The sequence below is a fragment of the Cyclopterus lumpus genome, chromosome 15 (genome assembly GCF_009769545.1).
Source record: "Cyclopterus lumpus isolate fCycLum1 chromosome 15, fCycLum1.pri, whole genome shotgun sequence".
Taxonomy (NCBI): domain Eukaryota; kingdom Metazoa; phylum Chordata; class Actinopteri; order Perciformes; family Cyclopteridae; genus Cyclopterus; species Cyclopterus lumpus.
The window spans coordinates 10,708,169-10,724,385 of NC_046980.1; the positions used below are offsets into that span (position 1 = coordinate 10,708,169).

At 41.6% G+C, this 16,217-nt stretch overlaps 1 protein-coding gene across 1 annotated transcript in view; it reads left to right on the plus strand.

Moving 5' to 3' along the window:
• lrmda (leucine rich melanocyte differentiation associated) overlaps positions 1–16,217 on the plus strand; it is a 185,857-nt gene that overhangs the window by 112,354 nt on the left and 57,286 nt on the right. The window contains exons 3-4 of the mRNA XM_034552650.1: positions 12,770–12,896; positions 14,297–14,436. Coding sequence (XP_034408541.1) covers positions 12,770–12,896; positions 14,297–14,436 — 267 coding nt within the window. The remainder of the gene's footprint in view (positions 1–12,769; positions 12,897–14,296; positions 14,437–16,217) is intronic.

Consider the following 16,217-nt stretch of genomic DNA (forward strand, 5'->3'; position numbering starts at 1 on the left):
TGATTGTCTAAATGACACAGAATCTCATCATACAGCTGTCTCCCTTTCTGACACTACAATTACCCATAATTCCCTCTGTCATTCACTGTCTCAAGGTTAGTATTTTATATCTCGAACAGAAGGTGAGGACATTTACATTTGTAGGCTTGAATAAAAAAGGGACCCAAGAAACAAAGTGTTGTCTGTTCCTGTGTATTTGCAAACTCTTCCCTCATTTAACGAGGTTTTCTTTGACTTAGTTTTGTTATTTAGCAAGCATGATTTTCAACAAACTAAAATCCTTTAAAAAAAACTAAACAGAATGGTGTGTGGTTGCACTCCAGTGTAACTTAAACTGAATGAAAATCACCTTTCCACATTATCTTAATGACTTTGTTAATGACCAAGCACTTTGTTTCAGCTCATGCCGTTAACAAGCTTTGGCCACCAAAATAATATTCCTTCATACTACCCTCCAGGAAGTGGGTGTAGTCTGTCTCTCTTGACAAAGTGTGCTTAGTGAAAATGGTCCATTATCATGCCTCGTTTTACTCCATCATCTCTGATATTCTTATATGGTCTCTGGGTTAAACAGTACGTCTTCCCATCCTTTTTACCCCATCCCTCGAGTAAAGTGTTCTTCAAAGGTATATATTTCATTGCAAGCTGACAGCCTTGACACCATAATTGACCTGAGAGCTTCCATCTTACTCTTTTGAAATTCTCCGTTGTAATGTGTGTCAACTAGATAAAATGATTCCCATCTCCACCTTCCTCTGGATTTCCATTTGCAAAGACGGCTGACTGACTGACTGACTGGCGTAGGCTCCATTATCATTCTGCGTGAATGTCTGTGATCAGGGGGAACGATGCCAATGGTTTCATCGTTTGAAACAGGTGCTCACACTTTAGTCCTATACGTTAGTCAAGCATGTGGAGCTTTTTAGAAGGGTTAAATAGTTTGTGATAATGTCAGGTTTGATTCTCTGTGAATGGGGTTGGCTCTGCTGTGTCTGTCTGTGTCATTGTTTCATAGAGGAGACATTTGTTTTAGGCTTTTATTAAATGTGCTAATGACATCCACAATGTTCATCTTAGCACACTGGAGTGAGGAACGTAATATACATTTTAACCTTTGATTGTGTTGCCTATTCTGCATTAAGAAAGGACTTTCCTTTGAATGTGTGATGCATGAACAAGAAGAGTAGAATTTTGGTCTAATTATTACATCCCAATATAATATATGTACACAACAAAGTGTTTTCATTTGGGTGTGCACATAGAATTGGTTTTGTTCCCACATTCATCCTGATAATAAATTCTAGATTGCCCCCTTTCCCATCTTTTATAATTGTGGCATCTGTTTCCGACATGTTTTTTTATTACGACACCATCTGACATATTTGTCATGTCACTTAAATCCACCATCAAATCAAAAAAAGACCCTGAAAACATTTCTCTTTGGTAAAAAGACAAGCACCTCTTACCTTTTGTTCCTATTCTTTTTGCTTCTTTCTCACATGTGGCTATAAAAAGACTTGCTCTGTTTTTGTATGCCATGTCATATTACTAAGTTTCACGCTTGCTCCATGAACCTGAGACATATTTTCTGCTTTCCCCCTGGCTAATTGGGAGATTGTTAGGACTGTGTCTATCCAGAGCCCGATGCCCCCAAATGTGTCAATGTGCTGCTATGGCGCTGCCAGACTACATGTCTTCTAGTCAGTATGAGGCATGTTTTTCAGAGCAGATTGTTATTAGATTAATTAACACTATATTGACAAACTGTGATAGGATCGCATGATCTTCTCTCACCTTTGGAGACACTCTTTTCTTGTTTTTTTTAATCAAAGTAATAATGAAAATAGACTTTTGTATAGTGCACCACTCGAAAGTGAGATAACTCTTAAAGTGGTATCCCTTTTCTCGATAAGGATCTTCAAGGAACTTTTAATTAGAACAGTGTACGTTGTGTTGAATAAAGGTGACCCATGTGTCTATTTTGCCTTTGTCCAATCTTATAAAATAGAGGGAGGCTTTATGTGCCTGAGTAAAAAGACTTCAGGGGAAGCGGCACTAAGGTCCAGTCCCACTTACGTTCACTGGTAAGCCTGTTGGACATCTGGCTTTGTTCCTCTTATAGGCTCCTTATCAGTGGCCTGATGCGGTTGTCCCCTCGCATGTTCTTCTTGTTCCTCAGCTGGGCCAATTCGATGGCCTAAGTGCTCAAATTGAGCCATTTTGTCTCACTTTGAAACAAACTAGGACCTATTATGCGTTGTTTTTTTTGTCATACCCCTCCTCCTTGTCTCCTCTCCATGTTGGCCTTGGTCTATGTAGTTTGTCAGTCCCCCCTGCCTTTCTCTGCTCTTAAGTTTGAAATGCTATCCTTGTGAGGGGTCAGTGTTTCTACTCCAGCAGTGTCAACTTCAATCTGGGGCGATTTGGTGTGAAATGTGTGCCATGGTGTGGGGGCTTGGAGGTCAAAGCCCCAGTAATTGATGTTGCTTATTCATCTGCTTTTCCTTGTCTACTCTCACCGCAGCACAGCACATCGTTTTTGTTTGTCTAAATTGTTTGAAGATTTACTGTAGGTCTTAGGGCCCTGAGAAGCATCCCCCTTCTGCACTTTGTCTGTGTTCCTACCTAGCAGGGGGTTCAGCACTGGGGACACACAATGGTGTCAGTACAAAAGAGGCTTTGCCCAACACAAGGCCTTGAGGACATCTCATAGCATGATACTGAGCACAAGGAGACACACAATGGTGGAGGCACAAAAGGGGCTTCTCTTAAGATGGGACTCAGAGGACATCTAGCATGACAAGCAGGGCAGCTCTCACTGTAATTAGCCATGGAGCCAGCCTGACCAATGGCCTAAGATCAAGGAACTATCAATAAACAGTATTTAAAAAACAGAAAGGCAGGGAGGAGGTTATTGGCAGACACTTGGTGACGTAACGCAACCAAATTAAAACGAGGAGCAGAAGGTCTGGTCCTAGATTGATAAGACAGCCATGTTTGAAAACCAATATCCTTTCTCTCCGCTGAACTCTTTGGGTCTGCTGATCTTTCTTCCACTCTGTTCCTTCTGAGGAACGCTGCCTGCTAGCTCAAGCGCAGGATGAAATGCTGGATCTGTTTAAGCACAAAAAGAGGAACGCAATGACAGAGCCACATTTAATCTGGCCCTTTAACATGTCAGGCGGCTGCATGGGTGGTATGTCCTCCAGGGCCTTTGAAGAGGGGCCGATTTAGAGAAGAGATTTGGATCATTACACAATAAAGAACACTTCATAAGTACTGAAGTGAGTTGGAGAAATGACGGTTAATGATGTTGACAGCAATTCACCTCTGCTGAATTACAGAAAGATTTGACTCAACTTGCCTTCTTTAATGAGCCTCACTCAGTAAAGGTAATGGGCCAGCGGTAAGACACGGAGAGAGGCGGGGTTGGGAGAAAGTGAGAGAGAGTGGGAGGAAGGGATTTGTTCTTTCTTTTTTTTACTCTGGAAGCTGCACTGCTGTCTTACACACGGGGCTGATAGACTATCACATACCCTTTAGGCTGCCGTGTCAGAGAACTACAGAGACAGAAAGGCCATCTTCAGTAAAGAGAGATCACTAGAGCAACAAGATGGTCTGGTCTTTGTTCTTAAAGATGTTTTTAAAGCTGTGTGTATGTGAATCATTAGATATTGTGTAACAGTGGTGTTTCTATCTTTATAAACTGTACTACTAATTGCTTTTGCAATTTGACCAGTGACTACTTTATGAAAGTAACTTTTGGAAAGTGTGTCTCTTGCTTTCTAATATTCTGAAATTGTGCTTTAACACTGTGCAGTTTGTCATAATGTGCACGGTTTTCTCCCAATAAGTGTCCATCATTTACTATGATTTTCTTCTAAGTCTGTCTACTGCATGTTATATGCTCTGCTTGAACCAAATAAGCCTATTTACACACTTCTGGAGCAAGAACACTGATTTCAGCCTACAGCGCGTTCACTGTTTCTAATCATGCATAATATGCAAGTTTGTGACAAAAAGCTTAACTGACAGCGCGACTGTTGATTTGCAGTTTCATTTTTTTCCACATCTGACTGTCATTCCATCAAAGTAACATATCTGTCGCTGTCTTTGAGTGTCTCACGCTGAATGATAAATATGTACATCCAAACTGGGATTCAGTGCCAATTATACATTGACAGAGATGTCACCCAGAATGTAACATTTAAATTAAAATGATGGCATTCAATTTCAAACTGCCTTGTGCGGTGACATATTCTATTATCCCTTTCCGAGGTGTAGGACGAGGCAAAAACAACAACGATGAACGAAGGAACTATCCCAAAGGTCAAATCAATAACATTGCTGTTCCTCTGCTTTTTCTTGTTGGCACACCTACATGTCAATCATTAAGCCTATTTATAGGCTTGTTAGAGCTCAAACATACTCCTGGCTTTCACTGTCATCTTGAAAATCTCAATATACTTGTTACCTTGCCAGGTTTAGAAGGCCCTGAAAACCTTCCAGCTTCTAGTGAACGGTGTAGCAAGCTGCACTTAATCAACGTTGATATAGTGTAACTACAGTTATATTGATTTCCCTATCACAATTTTAGATTTGCAATATTATGGTATTAGTTGTACATGGAAGTGCAGGAAGCTCTAATTCACACCGGGGGGGGGGGGAGAAATACAAGGCTTGATATTTTAATTGGCAGGAATACTTGCCTAATTATCACTTTTCTGTTTGCTCTCCATGCAGATTATGTAATTATCTTCTTGAAACATTGTGCAATGATATTGCTTTTTTGTGTGTCAGATTCTGAGACGCCTCTGTACCTGACACTCAGCAAGCCACTTAATAATATGCTAGAAAGGCAGCTAATTATATTATAATAATGGCTTCATGAACGCAATAAGGCAGGCTGGTGAATGAGTGATAGCACTGTTAGACTGCTCGAGTTATAGCTACATCTGAAATTACAGTAATCACACCAAACAGGAAGTTCTTTAATTACTAATATGTTTATTCATTACGCCAAAAGAATTTGGAGTCTTTGCATTTGTTATCGTTATGCAAATTGCAGCTCATACTAAATTATATGTTTCCCTGCAATGATATTTTCAGCAAATTGAATCCCTTATCAAGTTAATTACTCCATGTTTACAAGCCCCCCCAAGCTAGCGTATCCCAATTAAAGACTACACCTGTTCCATTTGTGGGATTGGTATTTGTTACACGTGTCATTACATGTCCTCCTGCAGAGCACAGGTTTGTCAGGGGGGAAGAACCACCGGTTAGACCCCGTAGTGGGCTTCCAGATTTCATCCTGTATCAACAAACGTTCTGGGCGGATCGTTGTCGTCTAGTTATGGGATCCTTTGCAGAAGAGAGGCAGGAACACAGCTGACACATGCATCCGCAGGACCTGCGGTGGGGGTAGATTGGTGATCTGACGGGGGGGGGGGGGCGCGCGCCCGAGCAGCAGAAGCAACAACAGCAGCCGTAGACTGCTTTCGAAACTTTTTAATTAGCACTAATTACCTTTGCAGGAAAATGTTGAGGCTTGAAAGGATTTGTGTCAGCAAGTGGGAGATCAAAGATTGTGGTGCTGTGCATTTTAATCTGAACACTGAGGGGTAATAGGGGGCTGTTTGTGTGTTAGAGAGAGGGAAGGAGGAAACGAAGCATCCCAGGTGGTACTTGAGCAGTCTACCTCTAGTAATGCTGTCTACCAATCACACCACAGGTCCCGTCACATTATGAAATGTTCCACTAATATAAAGAAATTAACTTTTTTTTTTATTGTTTAATCGAATCATGGCTCTGCCTCACTTTGTTCCTTTACTCCTTTATCTGTGTGCATGCGTTCCTCAGTGTCAGCATGTGCACGTCTGTGATTTGTATTTTATTTTTTTGAGCCGCTTCATCAGACTGACAGGCATTTCATCGAGGTGGCTTTTAATGCATGCCTGGACATCACTGTGGCAGGGTCATCCATCAGACTTCAAGACAACATCGATCATTTGCCATGAAGAGAGCGCAGGGTAGTGATTATTTGCTATTAGGTGGATGCTCAGGCATACAAATGGCTGGCAGTTGACAGTTGAACTCACTCAAACGTAATGCGGGACGGCTCCCCCTCTCAGGGAAATGTTGACAAGCACCGAGCCCGAACACTGTAATGACAGAGCGTACAGGCAGACAGGGCACTGAGGGATTCTTCCTCACAGATCGCAGCATCTATTATTTAATGGTTCCTTTTTTTTTATTTATTTTTTTTATTGCAAGAGTACATGAGTTCATTTCCAGTTACATATTCAGTAGACACACACTGTGTATTCTTGTATCCATTAAAAACAAACAATGTGGAATGTACTCTTCGTATAGGCTGATTGACCCTGTCACTGTGATGTTATTCTATACACTTTAGGATGTTTGGGCCGGTGTAGCATGCACGAGAGCGCGCGTGCGCTTGTTTGTGCCGCGCTGATGTCCTCCCTGACTGAGATACCATCAGTGAATTGATTTTCAGCTCCTGCTCACTGAGAGAGAAGGGTGTTTGTCATGTTGATAGACAACTAATCTTTCAGTACAAACATTCACAAGATGCATGGCCGTACTTTGGGCACAGTCCAGGTGCCACGAGGACGGAAGTGTCGTGTAGGCTCACAAGCAATACTGCCTGCCTGCCTCCCTCCGTTCTCTGATGATGTATTGCACAGTGTACAATCTAGTGTTGTACATTGGAAGCAGTTGTCAGTCTGTAATAAACCTCATTTGCTGGAACTTTAAAAGAGATGTCCAGTTTTTTTTGCAATGATCTCGCCATAACTCTCAATCGGGTCATTGTTGGAGCTTAGACTTCATCCGGGGCCAAACCGGGGTCAAGCAAGGCTTATGAGGTTGGGCCTGACAGGAATGTCTGTCAAGTCCTTATCCCCTGGCCAGGGTTGATCCAGCGTCGTTAATCAGACAGGGATTGGAGATACAAGGAGAAGCATGAGGCCAGGTGCTGACCTCAGTACAGTTACTTTGATTGTGTCTGGCCCTGACTCTCTCTGTGTGTGTGTGTGTGTGTGTGTGTGTGTGTGTGTGTGCGTGCGTGCGTGCGTGTGAATTGACAGGATCAGGCCCTGTCTGATTCACTGTGCTGTCAGCCCCTCTGCCAGCGCTAATGACATTGAGAGAGAATATTAACCTCACACGCTCAGCAGGAAATATCCACGGGGATAGTCTATAACTCAGACACTGCAGGATCCACAGCGGTATTATCATTCAAACACGCCGAAGCTAGCTTTAAACGTTCAACAGACGCACCATGGTGTCGACATTTTCCACAATTTAATCTGCACTTCTCACACAATAACCTCATGTACCATGAAGTAACAAGCGACGATCTTTAACTTCTTCCTCAACAACAACTTTGCTAATTGTATTTCACAGATTTCTTCTTGCTCGAATTTGTTTATGCTGTCTAAAAATATATTTTTGTTTTGCAAATGATGTAACGCTGTGTAAAGTTCCATCTGACATGCCACCTCCAATTGACAGCTTTGTAGCTGGTGATGTTCTACACAGAGGCTATCAGGAGCATGCATAGCGCAATATTCAAAACAGATTAAGAGCGAACCCACATAAAGAAGAGATTTGCTGGCGGCGCCAAACGTACTCTAATGATTTGCATTGCCATTAATAGTAATTTGCAGCTGCCTAGGAGGAGACATGTAATCCCCTTCCCATGTGTGAATTGACATGCATTCAGAAAAGGCTATGTGTGTCCTGGACGTGTGATCTTTAAATGACTGCCACCTGAGGCCTGGCAATACAGAGAGAGAAGTGCCACACTGAGCATTGACTGTCTACATGGGAGGGAGATAGGGGGGCGGGGGTGAGAAAGGGAGAGCTGTGGGGGAGATAGAGACAGATAATGACTAATCCACCATCGCCATCAGAGATGCATGTACAGAGACACGTATAGGCCGTAAACTGTAGCTGGAGGGAAGAGTGCTGGAACAGACCTGATCAGCTCTGTGTGGAGGTGGTAGGAGGGATGTTGGGGGCTCGAGGGGTTGCAAGGCGTTAATTTGCAAAAACAGATAATGCCATCTTATTTACCACGAGCTAATCCTGATAGTGTTTTGATCCTGCATTTTGGTATTTTTTTTGTATGTCTCTTCGTGTTTTAGTTTTGGGTTAGAGCGATGAAATGCAGCTGTGTAATGGAGACTTCAATAGGTTAATATGTTATCCTAGATTGTTCCTTTATTGACACAAAGCGTTATAACTGGAGGCCTTCCACACTCACCACCCCTACTGTTACCCTACAAAAACATACGTTATATCAAGTCATTCTGTATCGTATTTAACATTTTTATTATAATAATAATGTCTATTGGGACCTGTTCGAGAATTACTTTGATTGTTTAAAGACCACACAATTTGGTAATTTGATGTATTACTGATTACGATTTAGAGAGACTTTGCAGTGCACAGGGTGGCAAGAACCATCATAATATTTCTTATTTCTTATTTCCGTCATCCCTCTCTAACCAGCCCTCCTCCATTCACCTTCCTTATTAAGTTTATTAAAGCCAGTCCACATACTGGGTTTCCCAGGTCCAGTTCCTTTTCCCATTCATTACAGTACCTTATCCTGGCAGGCAATCTGAAGTGTGCTCTGAATAGTCCATTATGCACATATGAAGGCCATCATGGCCCCAGTATTGGTCAATTCATCAAACATTTATCTGTTGCCTTCTGAACAAGACGTCATTATGCCTGTCACTCTGCAGCTCTGGCCGGCCGTTTAGAATAACAGTGCATTGCTTTCCTGCACAACTGTGACCCTTGAGAGGACATCAGGCCTTTAACTGTGGACTGCAGCTGCGAGGGCTCTCCAGCTTTTCAAAGTGTTTGTGTGTGTGTTTTTGATATACATTCGACTCTGGAACTTTTTCAGTATTGCCGCGCTCGCTTCGGGGATGTTGCCTCTGTGATCTATTTCACCATTTCAGTAATTGGGAAGACTTTGAGCTTGTTTTACATTATAGTTCTGTATTTTATGGCTAAGACAAACTCCACATTAGACCCGTTGTCTTCAGTTTCTAAAATATTTTTTCATTAATTCCGACAACAGTTTCAAAAACAGCAGACATAATAAGCGAGACTGTGTAACACATGTAAAAGAGTTCCCCCATGTGTCATGTGCTGCCTGAGGATATATGACATGACACTGGCAGACACCATTGGCAGGAGTGACTGACATTTCAGCCAATAATGGTCGAGAGTTTTCTTCCCTCTGTTGTCAACAGTGGTTCATCAATCACTGTGTCTGCATTAGTATTAGTGTATTGATCGGGCCGGGCTGCTCTCTGGGGTCAGTGTCTCTCTCTCTCCAGTGTCCTTGTCTCGTGCCTCACATCGTTCCCTCCTTCCTGTGCGGAGTTTCTGCTCCAGCTAAATATTTGTGTATGTGCTCTGTGTGCTCAGTAGGCAGGATCTTAGCAGATAATGGGGATGTGAACACATACATGCACTACTTACGTAAGCTCTAAAGCACACACACTGATGCACACGGGGCCGTGTGATGTATGATGCTGAGCTTACACAGGCTAAGTGGTAGTCAAAGCGTAAAGACAGCCTGAAGTATTAGCTCTGACAATGAGGCTGATCATAATTATCTTAACAAGGAGAGGATTCATCGCCTCACCTCGTTAAAGCTACCGCCTGTCTCTGGCTCTCTCTTGCTAGTTAGAGGCTTAAGAAAACGCATTTGATCACACGTTAAGAAAGAAATCATAATAATCTAAATTTGGACAAGTAGGTGATACAATATGATGTGAATAAATTATTTTTCATATAGTATTTGTAAGATTTTTTTTTTTTATTGTTTCCATTAAAAACATAGTTTTTTCATAGCTAATGAAATACATGAATATAAATTACATTATCAAAATGCTAGTAGTCGTAGTAGTAGTAGTATTTGCAATTGCACTGGAACTAAAGATTACTGAATATTTTCATGATCACTGTCATCACAATATACAAACAGATTATCATGAAAAACATTTACTTTGTGAGTTGACTGTGTTATGCCTGTGTTTGCCATTTACTAAACCTCTACAGCACTGCGACTCAAGTCGATTATACTCATTAGTTTTGTTAAGAGCAAAAGCTGCCCTCTTTTTCTTTTCTTTTTTTTATTATTAAAAGAAGTTAAGTACTTTTACTGCAGTGCTTGAACTTTGTTAGTTTTCCAAGCCACACATTAAAACAAGAAAGCTTATAAAAGTAATGAAACCAGCAATGGAAATCTGCAGAGGGAACACAGAAAGCTAGAGAGTATTAGAAGTTCAATCCCTGCACTGTATTTAATGCTGGATGGGAGTCAGTGGCTCTCCCCTGGCTGTGAATTTAACTGATTAAATCAGCCAGTGCACGCAGCAGTGGTGACATGAAAACAACAATTAATAAGGCTCCCTCCTGTGCCATGCGGCTCCTTTTAACCGAGCAGCTAATAACATAACCCACAGGACTGCAGCCCTCCACACACACACACACACACACACACACACACAGGTGGGAATAGTTAGTAAGCAACCTCTGATCAGAAAATACAATAATGTTTATCCAATATGGTGTGTGCCTAACTATACATTAACCTCACAGATTAATTGCATGTTGTACCATATTTCCTCTCAATTCAAGCGCCATAGCTCTGCTAAGAAATGTAACGTTTGTTTTATAATTGCTAGTTTGGGCCAACAGGCCATTCAAAAATCATTCTTGTGAAATTCATGAAAAATCTACACAACAAACAACAATAAATTGATCAAAGAGTAACATAAACAAAAAAAAGGAGTTCATGATTTTTGCCAATCTCTATATATTTAAGTATTCTAGCTTAATGAGCCTTTTTGCTTTCATAAATGAGAAGCGCCACAGGGAAAAAGAAAAAAAGAAAACAGAAGGATTTCATGAAACTGGCACAACTCTCTATTCATCCCTCTTGCCAATGCATTAATCAGACCTGATAAGAGGTTGTCAGCTAGCGGCTTTGCCAGCACACTGGCTAGGTGCTGTCAGCTGTTGTTGTGGGTATCAAGTGTGTGTGTTTGCAAAAGGTTGACGTCTTTTGAAATGAGGCAGCTCACTCCGCCTCACTTGCGAGTCTACCGTGTATCGCTTATTTGTCGTTTTCCACGCGTGAAGAAAGATGCATCATTCGGCTTTGTAGTTCTGAGTTGCTGCCAGTGTGTCCACTCTGTGCATCTGTGTGTGTGTACCAGGAACTACGTTAACGTGGAGTTCAAGCTGATTGACCAGAAAAAGCCTCCAAGAAACTGCAAATGGAGCAGTTGGTCTGGCAAACTAAAAAGGTGTAAAAAAAATGGCCACCCACTGACCAACATTTTAATAGAGCCAGGTATATTTGTACACTGCATTGCATTGGTCTTTTTTATGTATTTGTCATTCCCTCCTTAGTTTTAGTTAAGTTTACATAATAAATTGTACTGCATATTATGCCCTGCGCCCATGAAGCTTACTGCTTGTTGCCATGCATTTGCAGATTATTATGATAGAAGTGTGATATTTGCATAGCTCTATGTTGGTATGTGTTAAGGCAGCCATTGACACAAAGCAGATCCAGAGAGGAGCAATAGTTCACACTGCAGCTGAAGACCTGACTGTACCTTGAGATTGTCATGTTGCAATGTGACACAGCTCAGTGGAATGTATATTCACGTAAGTTATGTAAAGTGATGTAAAGTTTGCTTTTAAAACTAGAAACATACGTTACGACAGGAATTTAGGAACATTTAGAGCTTGAAGTAATTCATTTCTATCTTGAAATGCATTTAATAATGACAAATATTGTGTTGAAATAAAAAAAAATACCCGCTGTGTGAACTGTGAGGAATAATTCCTGAGAAGTATACAGTCAGTATGTGTCAAGTTGTGGCAGATTTAAATGTCAATGAAGTCACCCAGGACACTTTAACATGGCATGCTGACAGTGTGAAGGATTAGACAACACACACATTGCCTTTGTGCACCTTCCATGACTTGAACTTTGCAGAGACCGAACATTACTCCGAACACCACCCTCCATCATGTTAATGCCTGTGCGTGTGCGTGTGTGTGTGTGTGCGTGTGTCTGTGTGTGTGTGTGTGAGAGAAAGAGACAGAGGGGGAAAGAGTTGAGATGACCCTTCACCCCTCTTTGCAATTTGTCATAAAAAGAAGCGGAAAGGCAAAATTCCTCCTTAAAGAAAAAAACACCCTTTGAAGTTAAAATCCCAACACTAACCCCTATCGCGGTAGAGTTGCAAAAAAAAGTTTCCCGTCCATTCCGTCTGCGATTGCGAGTGTATTCTGGTTCCTCTGTGAAAATGATGGATGACAAGTTAAATTTGTGTCTGGGGAGTGAAGGTGAACTGTGACAGAGTGATTTGTCTTGGGAATGGAAGGTTAGGGTCAGGCGAAACTGGGCGCCTCAAGGCACAAGACATTGACAAATTCATCCTGCCCGCCGCATTTCTGAAGCCTTTTGTTTTGAATCCTGGCTACTCACAAGTGACCCCCATCCCTCATCCTGCCAGCCTCTGAAGGATGCCTCACCATGCCAGGGGAGCTCAGCACCACTAATTCTTGTCATTCACTTCCCTGACAGGCCCGGACCCATACACTCCCAGGCGTATGAAAGAAGGAAATATATATTTCTGCACAATAACAGCTGACCAGATTTAGAGCTAACAGTTGTCCTGTTGCCTTTTCTTTGCAGGTCACTGGCGGGTCTCAAAATGTTCACTGTGCTGGAAGAGCTGGTCGTTGACAACAATCTGCTTGGAAATGACCTTCTGTTGCCCAGGTTACCCAACCTCCATACCCTTACAGTCAATAAGAACCAAATATCCTTTCAAACTAATCACTCCGTCTATTTCTTATTTTGGATTTGCAGTTTACTATCCAGACATAGATAGCATTCATCAGTCTCAGAATCAACCGTGTATTTTGTTTGCATTCATATGTTAATACAACTTATTACAACACTTGTCTCAGAGAACCAGTTTTTAATGTTGTGCTTTTGTAGGGGGTGTTTCAAAAGAGAGGAGAGGAACTTGGCTGTCACAGAGCTCCACACTGAACTAGTTTCTGAACCACAGGGACCTCTAGTGGAATTAGATTTTAGAGTCAACACAACAGATGTGTTTTATTTTTTAAAGGGAATAAAAAGTGTAGGATTAAAAGTAGCCAAACATCCAAAGAACGAGACATAATGTGTTGCGATGTATTTGCTGTTTGGACTTAACGGTTGTTTTAAATTATAGAGAATTTAATCCGTATATTTCATATTTGGATCTGTTCCGTTACGCATACAAACACTTCTTTACCTCACTGAAATAAAATAAATCTATTTATGAATTATTAACACTCACATTTTGCCTCATTGATTATAGCGGTTCTGTGTGTTCTGCTTTCCACCAAGAGTAAACACGTTCAAAAACAGAGCTCCGCACCCCCTAAATTCTAGACGGAGACACATTGCGAGGCTGTTTATGATCAGTCAGAAATGTGTGAACTTCCCGTCTAAGCTTCAGAACAGGTTTAGCAATGTGTCCCGTTTTCCTCTGGTTATGCAGATCCTGCTGGGTAACGATGCTCACTCTTGCACATTCTCACACACACACACACACGCACACATTTCCAGAGTCAACATTAAAACTGGGGCTCCTTGAAGTGTGCGTCTGGGACTGTGTGCTGAGTTTGGTTGTGAAGTGGTCGGCACATGCTAATAGGCCAATTATGTACATCCTGTCGTGGCGCAGTGCCATTTTAAAGCTCGAGCACTGCATTAGTGCAGTTGTATTTTGACACTTTGGGGCTCAATTTTCCAAGTGAATGTATTAGTGATGAATGTGCCTGCTTAGGGGCTGTTTGTTTTTTCCACGTTTCGCAAAAGTTTTCCACAGCAAGGCTCTGGGAAGCACGGACTGTTTGAACCACAGGGCATCCATCATTTTGTCACTGTTCTGCACCCGGCCACCTAGGAAATGAAAGAGATCGAGAGAAAGGGAGAAAGGGAGAGAGAGCAGCAGCCAAATTGTGTCACGACTATATGCCAAAGCCTGCACCTTAAATTGCCCCTCTGTCTGCCCAGTCTCACAAAGCCAGTGACTAACCCCTTTGAGCACTTCGGTAAATTTGACAGTGACGTGTTTTAGTGCAGACAGGCACGGTAGGGGCTGTGCGGGTAGTAAATGCTAATGTAATTAACAGCGTTAGGTCCTTGACATCCGCCCTTTGACACCTGACTGATATCGAGGCCCTGCTGGAACACTTGGCTGATGTGACCCCGTCACTGGTGTACCTAAGCCTGCTGGGAAATGAGGCCTGCCCCAACCAGCTGGTCAGCCCAGATAAGGACGAGGACGACTACCAGAGATACAGGTCAGTAACCACATGGAGTGCAGTGATGTTCCCCATAAATACGGAACAAATATAACTCTTACCCGTTTAGATAGATGGATGGATAATGTTCAGTGTGGGTGTGTTTATATTTTCAGGCAGACAGTTTTGATACTAAGCTATTCATAGTCATAGTTTTTTGTAAGTAATGGATTTGGAGATGTTCCTTTTTTTTAAAAAACATCCAGCCCCCTACATTTCACTCGCAGACTGTGGATTCAACCACATCACTCTAAAAGCTTTGTCAACTGGCCCCTCTACACTCCAGTTTGCAAAATGGATTTCATGTGTGACTAGTCACACCACAAATGAATGTTTACTACCCTACCTTACCAGAGCAGATGATGCATTAAACATCAAGCTAGGCCTCAAGCCATGCAATATGACCACCATTTGTCAGGGTCCTTTACATGGAATGCGATAAAAGGCGAAAAGCATACTCTCTTTTGTCTGTTTTCGCCCTAAGTGCTTGTTTCTGACTCTGCGTTGCCTATTAATCATTTACCACCCATGCCTTTCTTGAATAATCTTTCTTCTTTCTGTTTGTCTGCCCCCCCTCTCACTTTGCCTCCCCTTCTCCCCTTTACCCCTCTCCTCGCATGCTTATCTTGCTGGTGAGGAAAGCTGTTCTGTTTTGACTGACAACGTCTAGGGTCCTGTAATGTAATATTCATAATGTGTCACATAGTAAAACATCAATTTGAGCGTGATGCAGATTTCATGTCTGACAAGGTTAGGCTGTATGCAGGTCGTGACAGCACTGGCCTTGGGCAATAAATACCCAGCCCAATGCCTCGGGAGCTCTTGGTCTCTCAAGTGAACTACCCTAGTGCGTTGCATCGGGGCCCCAATTAGTGCAGCGACATAGAAATATAGTGTTCCTTCACACAGCATTGTGGAGTCTGCGTCGAGGTTAAATGTTGTCCTGTTCTTAGCCGACCATGCGTGTGCGCAATGTGGACGTTTGTAGTACTACGATAAAACAAGAGGTCAATGTTGTAATATGTTCACAATGCGAGGTTGCGCTTATGGGACACCATCTCCTCAGAAGACTGAAATATTATAACAGATGTAATTCTGTTTTTTGTTCCTCTTTGTTTCTGTGATGTGTAAAGATTAACAGATCTTTATGTGCTACTTTGACCTCTTATCTTGAGGAAAGTTATCAGTTTGTCCAATCTCGGTTTGTTTCAGATCAAAGAGCTAGTGCCTGAGGGGCCTCAACCGCCAACTGTGATGTTCACTCAACCTTTTTTATAATGGCACAATTACCCACAGTGTCTATACATATTATTTTTCTTATCTTCAGTTGATGTAATACTAAGTTAGTGATCGTTTGAAAACAATCTTATGGGCCCATGAGTTTCCTAATATCCTCAAGTAATTCCAATCAACTATTGGTTTGAGTAACCACCTTTCTTTGTAGTTTGAATTCATAGGCAAAATATAGTAAAATTAAACAAATATAGGGCATACAGTTTCAAGCAAATAATTGGATATTTACTGGTGCTAAATGTATTTCTGTTAGTTTATTCAGTCTTTATTGTTTCACATCAGTTATCGCTTATGAACTTTATCCAACTGTTTAACTACTATATAAAACTCAAATGAATTAATTGAATTATAGCTCAAATAAATTAATCGAATACATTATTATGTACATCATAAAGTATACGCGTTGACTTTGAATCGTATCTTTATTTTCCATAATATTCTAGCAAATTACAGATTTCTTTAAAAAAAGGACATTTAAGGAAAGTATA